General features: G+C 40.9%; 1 protein-coding gene across 1 annotated transcript in view; it reads right to left on the bottom strand.

Annotated features, from left to right (window-relative positions):
* Window positions 1-338: 338 nt before the first annotated feature.
* The window catches only part of SLC12A4 (solute carrier family 12 member 4), a 46,958-nt gene continuing 37,971 nt past the window's right edge, over window positions 339-9,325 (bottom strand). The window contains exons 17-24 of the mRNA XM_030955767.1: window positions 8,430-8,598; window positions 7,017-7,212; window positions 6,172-6,341; window positions 5,863-5,994; window positions 5,659-5,766; window positions 4,792-4,976; window positions 1,804-1,937; window positions 339-1,491 (exon numbers count right to left, since the gene is read on the bottom strand). Of these exons, the coding sequence (XP_030811627.1) occupies window positions 1,400-1,491; window positions 1,804-1,937; window positions 4,792-4,976; window positions 5,659-5,766; window positions 5,863-5,994; window positions 6,172-6,341; window positions 7,017-7,212; window positions 8,430-8,598 (1,186 nt within the window). The 3' untranslated portion in view covers window positions 339-1,399. The remainder of the gene's footprint in view (window positions 1,492-1,803; window positions 1,938-4,791; window positions 4,977-5,658; window positions 5,767-5,862; window positions 5,995-6,171; window positions 6,342-7,016; window positions 7,213-8,429; window positions 8,599-9,325) is intronic.

Raw genomic sequence — 9,325 nt, 5'->3', positions numbered from 1 at the left:
CTGTCCATTCACTCCTGCCCCTGGTTTGGATCACCACTCTCCCAGACACAGAAATCTTGAGGGGGCACCAGTTTGTGTGTGCTCAGTAGGCTACAGGAGCAGAGCTCGGTGTGGCTGGGGGTTCTGGCAGTGCCCCAGAGGCTGCACTCCTCACACACACCCAGCTGCTCTGAAGTCCGAGCTGGCAGCTCCCCCATGCAGGATTTGTGCCATCTGGGCGAGCACCCAGCCCCTTGGCCCTCACCTGCTGGGTCCAGCAGCGCCAATGTTGGACCAGGGCAGGGCAGAGGCTCCTCCTGCACAACCCAACCCGCCCCACACACAGAACAGAGAGCAGCTTCAAAGTGTATGCAACATTTTATTGAAAAAATACGAATGTTCTGTACATAAAGTACAACTTAATGGGCTTGATAAAATCTCCAGAGACTTATTGGTTAATATAGGTCTTCTTTTCTTCTTTTCCCTCTAAGGGCATAAAGCATACAATGAAGCAGCAGGTCCCTGTACTTGTGCAAGTGCATTCCCATGGCTGTGCGTGCAGCTCAGCACCTGGCTCTACACGGGACTCCAACATGCCCAAAGTACTTTTGATGGATGGTCTGCAAGGAATTCAAAGCATGGAAGAACTGCACAGGACTGGTCCTTCAATCCACTGGTCATTCAGAATTTATTGTGAGATCTCTGTTCTCCTAAACAGTCTGCATCTGCATATCCAATATTTCTGACAAATAAATACAAAAATAAATAGGGATCTGGCCTCACAGAACCTGAAGTCTCAGAAGCAACAAAACTTTTAGCAAGCTACATACATAATTTCAACTATGTCAACATAATTTATTTAAATCTCTATCAATAAATGTATTAAAAGTATAAATTCTTACCCAATACTGAGAGTTTAGTTCTGGAAATAAACCCAGAAAAGGAAAGCTTTTTCAGTCCTCTCTTATTTCAGTGTGCTCTTAGAAAATGCTTTATAGCTGAACTTCAGCAGAAACTAGCTGCTATATAATGCACTTCTATCCCCCAAACCTAATAAAAAAAGCTTTTTAAATCTTTTTACAGTAACTGGCTTTCATGTCCTAACTTTACATACAGTTACTAAAAATACTGCACATAGCAGTGCTGACTAAAAATAGGTTTAGTGTTAAAACTACATGCACAAATGCTGGGGTACCAAAGCAGAAACTGAATAATGTGGCAGCTTCACAATTTATGTTGCTAATTGGATGGTGTAACAAATACTGCAATCCCAAAAGATATGTATGTTGCAAATGGAAAAACAGTGAACAGGACTGGATGACGAGAAAGGCAAAAAACCTTTTTTTTCTTCTCTGTTTAAAACTGGAATGTCCGTAATGGCCAAGAACGAAAATGTAGCCCAGGGTTAGAAGCTTCTACATCAGGAGTAAATGGTGATGACTTCTCGGCCACCACCTCTCACAAGCAGTACCCTTTCCAGACCCTCAGTCAAGACTTCGAGAAACTCCATGTCTGTTTCAGTAAAGTCAAGGACAAAAAGCATCAAAAGAAAAATACACAGGCGTTAGACCAGGGCCAGCTCATAGCCCTCAGCTCTGGCCTCACTTAGTGCAGGTACCCCTCTAAGGACCAAAATACTTCTAGTTTGTGGCACTTTTTCCTATAAGCAATTACCACCTTACAGCCACAAGCCACTACCCTCCACTCAGGGAAAACTTTGTCACATATCCCAGCTCAACAGCACTAGTGGCCAAATGAATTCAATCAAGAGAACAGATTAAAGAAAAACCTTCTGTGTGGCCCAGGCCTTGCCTGAAAGGATACAGTTTTCATCTCCATCAGTATTCTTTGGAGGACCAGGCATGTTGAGGAGCACAAGTCTGGCATCATGGGATCTATTTACAATGACTTCATTGAGCTTCACCGCTGTGTGCATCCTTCGGACATTGGACTGGTTCCTGTAGGAGAAGCACACCCAGACTCACTGTTAGAAACACACCTCTGAGCACTGAATTATTAAAAAGGTTCTCCAAAAGCACACTCAAATCTCCTAAATGCCCTATTAAATGTCAACTCTACACAGTGATTTCCTTCAAGCTTTATGATGAAGATACATAAGACAATTCCCAGAGTTACTCAGGTACAGCGAGTCCGCTGGTTTTAAGATCTCTGGAGTCAAGTCCAGTTTAGAAAGTTACACTGCTCTTCAAAAAGCAATCTTGATAAAGATGATTTAGTGTTGCATAAGAAATTAGAACCCAGTTGCACGAGGAGATGTGCTCTTCAGCCAGGCACAGTCATGACTGCAGGGTCATCCATGAAGGCAGCCCTGCCAGGAGCCCTCACCCCGGGCAGCACAGGCACCTCTCCAGACCCAGCAACACCAAACTCTCTAATGGGCCTGGGAACCAGCACCAAACTCTCTAATGGGCCTGGGAACCAGCACCAAACTCTCTCAGTGGCCTGGGAACCAGCACCAAACTCTCTCATGGGCCTGGGAACCAGGCAACACCAAACTCTCTCAGGGGCCTGGGAACCAGCACCAAACTCTCTAATGGGCCTGGGAACCAGCACCAAACTCTCTCAGTGGCCTGGGAACCAGCACCAAACTCTCTCATGGGCCTGGGAACCAGGCAACACCAAACTCTCTCAGGAGCCTGGCACCACCGTGCTCAGCCACACTTGCCAGGAGCACACTTCCCTCCTGGTGTTAACAGCAGTTGGCATCTGCAGAGAAAGGCTGGGCCCCTACAGACTGCAGTGACAGAATGGGGAAACACAGGATGGCAGCCCAGAGCAGGCTGGATGGAAGGGGCTTTTCTGGAGGGTTATAAGGATGTCAAGCTCTCCTTCAGGACACTAATCAAGCTCTCTGCCCGGCTGTTTACAGGAAACACTTTTACCCAGGTGTTTCTAAAACCTCTATCACACTTTCAAACTTGAGTAGCCATTTAGTTCAAAGTTAGGGGAGAAAAGGGAAATAGGTGCAGCATAATCTCACACACCTCCGCTCCCTAAAAATCCAGGCTAAGAGAAGTAAAAGCATTAATTATTTGGAATATACTAACACAAAATAACATCAATTCATGCAGGAACAAAACTCAAAAGTAACCTTTGGGGATTTCAAGCCTTCTTATTATTTTGGTAACATAAAGGAATACAGAAATAAATAAACTTGTCAAAGTTTATATATTAGAATATATTTATACTTTTAAGGCTTTTCCACTTGAGTTTTTGTCTTCATTTTAATGTAATAAAAACAAGTATTAGTAGCAACAAATGAAATATGAATCTCTGCTTTCATTGATTCAGCTTTGCATGATGAGTGAAACTCTTTAGTAACCTTGCTGCTCTTCTGAATATTCAGATTTGCAAAGAAATAATTTATATGCACAGAAAGAAGATGTGGTGGGAAGAACCATGTTTATTATGCTAACAGAGTAATTTACCCACTGTGAATTACCTCTCTGTTACTTCATGTTCTTATTCAATTTGGATCAAGGATCTGTCTTCACCTCATCTTCTTCAGAAAGCCAGGGACAACACTGAGGTCAGATTGTGTTTACAGGAAGTGAGGAAAAAACCAGCAGCAGGAACATAGCAGTTGTTAGCTATGTATAGTTTTGGAAAGGAAACTGAAAACTAAACATGTGGTTTTCTCTAAGGTGATATTTCAAACTGGCATCTCTACAGTGATCTGAAGGTGTAGGCTACAAGAAAGGGCTTGTTTAGTGCCCAGAAACTGCCAGAACTAACATCCCAGCAGTGTTGTGCAATGAGAGCTTCTCTAAATGAGTAATGTTTCCTCCTGCTTGTGTCATACTCTGCTTAAGAAAATAGGTTCAGACTGGAATTGTTTTCTATCCTTAGTTCTCGTCAGGACAACTCTTGTAGTTTGTTACATCCTACTTATAATGATACTTAGCTTAAGTAGCTAATCCTGCTCCCTTTAAAACATTGCTAAGACTGCTCAACTCTAGTGCCTTTTCTTCCATCAGTACACACAGTTTTCCTGCTTTTATCTGAGAAAATTAAGTCTTTCCTCTCAATCATCTTAATGTACTTCTAATTTAAATAACAAACTTACACGATTTCCCACCCTCTGAAAGCATGGAAGAGGAAAAAGTACAGGTAGTTAACACCAAATTCAGCAGAAGTTCTACAGTAGGATTCAGCCTAAAACAGATTTGAATTCTGATTTATGAGGAAAAAAAAATCTGGAACTTTGCCAAGTATGCAAAACTGAGCTCTTCATGTGAGATGCAGGAAATCAAAGAAGTCACAGGAGATTCACACAGTTTTACACAAAGACAAAATAGACCTTTACTTCTCACTCTTCAGTGGTAGCTGTTTTTATATGCCAGTGCTCCTGCAGCAGCAACTCTCAGAGGGTTTATCACACACAGACGCTTCTCCAAGTCATTCATCACCATCTCCACAGCTTTTCCTTTATGGGTTAAACATCCACTCTACACGCTAGACAGTGAAATTACCATCTTTTCTTTTAAATTCTGATTAGATCAGTGAAATTATCAGTGTGTTTCATTGAGGGATTTGGGAGACAGTAGGGAAGCTGTCACAGGATTTAAGAGTTCCAATTTAGCATTTGGCTATACCAAGTGAAACATTGAGGGATGTGTGCACATTTGACTGGTTAGAGGTTTCTGGGGATGCTACTGCTGTCTTTTCATAGCCAGGTCTCAATGTTTATAGCACAAGTCCACACCAAGGATTAGGAAACAAAAGATAATTAAAAGCACAGCACATGTAGAGCTTCAAGAGGTGCAAAGTGTAGACTTAGACAAGACTCACGGCTTAATGGTGATGAGATCTCTGAAGCTCCCCACAGCACTGCCTCGGTTCCGCTTCTCAGCATCACATTTCTCCTTTGTCCAGGTCATCTGGATATTCTCAGGAACAGGGTCTGCCTCATCTTCCTCATCTGAGTAGAGGCTCTCCAGACGTGCTATTGAATGTCTGTCCTTGACAAGCTGAGCCTGGAGGGCACACGAGTGACCAGGTGAACTCAGAGACTTTATTTTATGTTCTCTAGTGCTCTTTAAATAATTATAGATGTTTTCTTCCACTGTATCTTTTATTTTGCTCACTCAATTTAGCCTTCAGGAGAGTTCTGATACCAGGCATCTGCCCTAGCCAAAAGTCTTACATACCAAACTGACTTTTAACAGTTTTGATGGGTGTAAGCCAAGCAGAATTTGGACTGACAGAAGCCTGTATCTGTACAAGAAAAAAATGTCAGTCCAGCTCACATCATGAAATGGTCAGGAACAACAGACAAGACCAGCCCAAAAAAAAGGTTTTTGGTTTTGACAACGAAAAAAAAAAGCTTAACAAACCCATGCAGAAAAGATGGATCATCTTTCATAGATACATGTCATAGACATCATAGTCACATGTTCTGTAAGTCCAAACTGGAAAGACATCTTCAGTAGGAAAACAGGATATGCTATAAATTGACACAAATACCGGATATAAAGAAAAAAAACCCAAGAACTACATGCAATTTTGGGAAACAAAAAAAGCTACACTAGATGTATTTCCTTATATCTTTAGAGGACAGGAGTTAAATTTAAGCAGCAGCTACATAACACACTGCTAGGAAGGCATTTTGTGTCATCTCCCTCAGCAGCCCATAGAGAACAACCACAAATGACATACCTCCCTTTCCCTCTCAGTTTTTGTCAGCCTCATCTGCCTCAGCATCTGAGATCTCTGCTCCATCATAAGAGTTCTCTCATAAGTATATGCTGAGATATCACTATTGTGCTGCAGAAATAAGGAAAAATATTGTGTTTGTATTCAAGTCATAACCAAACATCATCATAAGCATAATAAAGTGAAAAATGGGCTCAATTCCCTTACCATTTCTACCACTTCTACCTCTGCCTCTATTCGGAGCTGATAGAGGAAAGTAGCCAAATCTTTCTTCATCTGGATGCTGTTATCATCCATCTGAGCAACAGTAAAAATTCTCATTTTGCATTTTCTCCAAACCTGGTGAGGGAACACCAACTCTCAGTTATTTGTACCAATAATACTTTGCTCTACAAAACAGAAACTTAGCAACATGTCCACTCTCATTTATCAATACAGGCTCTACAACTGGACCATGTCTCTTTAATCTAAAGAATGCAGAAATAGGTGGGGGACATTCTCTGTGTAGCTGCTTACTTTGTGCTGTTTGAGAAGAAAAGGAAGCAACATCAGCATGCCTCCATCATGCACAATCCACCATACATCAATGTTGCCTTCGTTGTAACGCTCGTGGTTGCTGGGGTAGAAAGAGACATTTTTGGGAACCAGCAGAGCCAGATGAGCTGCAGTTGTGCAGCGAACAGTACCTGCCCAGGAAGGGGAGAACACAGTCACTTCCAATTCTGCAAGAGTCATTTATGGCTAGAAAAACAATACTCACTGAGCAAACCATAAAAGTCTTCACTTAAATAAAGAAAAGTATGCACAGCAAGGCTTGCACAGACAGGTCAGTCCCAGTGACAAAGCCAGGATAAAGCAGACTCACAGGAACACAAGCCTTATTTCACACTGGACAGTAAAGCAGTAACCTTCAAAGCTAAGCATGAGGAGACAGCATCTGCTCTGTTCTAATTTGATTAAGTAACTGGACCACAGTAGAAGGAGAGAGATAGAGGCAAGAAGAGTGTTATCCACTGGAGAAGGATAGGTTAGAACCACTGACAAAACAGAGATTATCTAGGAAACATATTATAGTTTGCCACAAAACCAGCATGTCTCAAGCCCATAATTTTTTACCCATTCATTAGACACATGAGTTTTAGCTGCCAGATTAATCTTTTAAGGTCTTTCTTAGGTCTTTCACCTAAAGGAACTGGTATTTCAAACAGAGCAGTATTGTGAGAAAATACCTACTTCTCCATCAATACTAGAAAAAAAGACAAACTCAAAACCAATCTTACAACGATTCTGTTAAAATCTCATGTCTGTAATAAACATCTCTGTTCACAACGTCTGATCATACAAAACCTTTAAAGCCTCACCTATAAATGTCTTCCATGACCTTGGATCTTCACTCTGTCTCCAGCCATAGGGCCACCCCAAAACCACAGTGTTGTGCTTCATGCCACCGAGTCCACAGGACTGGATCAAGTGAGCAATTCCTTCTCGAACTTTATTGGCTACAACTACTTGACAAAATCCTTTAACCTTCTCAATTTCCATCATATTCTTAATAGTCTGAAAGACAGACAAGGAAAAAAATCTCAGTTTTCCTTTCCAAAAGGAACTCCTTTATAGACAGGATATTTCTTTGTCATGAGATTGTAATGTAAATTCCTGGTTCACATGTCCATAGGTAAAGCATATTACAATGCAAAGTTCTGCTCATCAGATTTCCTTCATAAAATAAAAGAGAAAACATCCACTTGTTTAAAACACAGTCTCTTTTCAAACATCAGCATTTCTAACAGATTAAAAGATTTTTTGGTTTGTGGTATCATCTCTTATTCATAGTAGTAGATAATGATATCTGTGTTACTATTTTACTTTCCATTTTCTAATTCTGTAACATTCACCTTTTTAAACCCAAGCTGGATTTCCAGCTTCAGATTCCCATGTAACATGCTGTGTTATATTAAATTTACAAATATAAGCACCAAATCCCCCACACGAGCAAGTATACCTTTTATTGGTTTAAAAACTAAACAAACTTAATCAACACATAGCCCATTAATTAGCTTTCCTTTTGTAACAATTTTCCTACAGAAAAAGCCTCTGGGGAAGAAAGCAAATACACTGAATCTATACAGATGTAAATAGGGCTATGATGTCATGTTTACACAATGAGGAAAATTAAGTAATTTATTAAAAAACTTTCAGGACCATCCTTCAATGTTTTTTGTAATAAATTTATCAACACACTGAAAAAGAACACATTTGCTAAGTTTAACAGTTACTGAAATCACAGAATCACTAGGTTGGAAGAGACATTTAAGATCAAGTCCAACCCATGCCCTAACACCTCAACCAAACCATGGCACTGAGTGCCACATCCAGGGATGGTGACTCCACCACCTCCCCAGGCAGACCATTCCACTACCTTATCACTCTTTCCATAAAAAACTTTTTACTTGGAATATTCAGAACTAAACAGTCCCCTTCCCTCCATTAAGCAGCACACAGAAACTTCTACAGTCATTATTTCCTATAAATGAAGGCAGTTTTATGCAGTAAGGCTGTTTACAATGGTGAGCATTGATCTGCATTCCCAAAGGCACAACTGGCAGTTGAAACATTTATGCAAGTCCCTTACTGAACAGCTGTAGCACTGCTGAACCTGTTCTGTGTTTCATGGAAGCCTTATCAAGATGCTTTTTTCCACATTTGATTACAAAACAAAATTTTGCATTACCTGCCCACTCACCCCTTTCTACTTCAGGATTTAGGACACTGACCTGCTCAGCAGCCTGGGCTTCTCCATAAGTTTCCAAGAAATTCCCTTGGATGACTGATCCTATGATAGTCAAACCTTTACCAGCTTTCAGCTGGGATGCAAATGTTAACAGTCTAGGGTATTTTACATGCAAATCTTCATCAAGTTTCAGAAGCACCAGCAACTGAGGCCTGGAGAAAATAAAAAAGACAATGTATTTTTTAACTTAAGTTTGAACAATAACACATGTAAAAAAACTGCCTCTCATCTCTTCTATTGTGCTTAAATTTTAACTCTGAAACATTCTTTCTGTCTCTCACACATTCGAGGGATTTTACTTACTATTTTGTTTCTCTTGGTTAAAAGTCGATGTGAAACTGTGGGAATTCTGCTGCTGCATTGTGCTGCCAGTAATAAAACCTGCTGATATACCCAGCTTGAGAGGCTTGCACTAGTGTTTTATTTACAGGCATGTTTTTCAAGGCTCTTTTAAGTACTACTGGAGCACACATAGTGCTCGTACTGTAAGGTTGTTCTCCCAGATCTATCTGGATACTTGTGCCAAGAAAATATCTGTGTTCTGTCTCCAGAAACCTGGCACGTGGAAAACACAAATATTTTCATCCAAACACAGATCCCACCAGCCAGCTGTTCCTTAAGGTATTGCTATACAATCAATCGAGTCACTTTCTGTCTGAACAAGTATAAAAAGATTTATAAAACTCTGTCCTTGATAGATTCCTATTGCTCTTGTTCAGAGCCCAAGGGTTGTGCAATGCCCAACCAAGAAGAGGGTTCTTGCCCACTCTGTTTTCAACACCAAGAGGGGATGACATCAGAAGGAATAATGTTGGCCACTGCTCATTTCCTGGCCTCTACACCCCTGTACTCACAGACCTCCAGTTTCCCCAGGTTCAA

The sequence above is a fragment of the Camarhynchus parvulus genome, chromosome 11 (assembly GCF_901933205.1).
Source record: "Camarhynchus parvulus chromosome 11, STF_HiC, whole genome shotgun sequence".
Lineage (NCBI taxonomy): Eukaryota > Metazoa > Chordata > Aves > Passeriformes > Thraupidae > Camarhynchus > Camarhynchus parvulus.
This window is presented reverse-complemented; position numbering and strand designations above follow the sequence as displayed.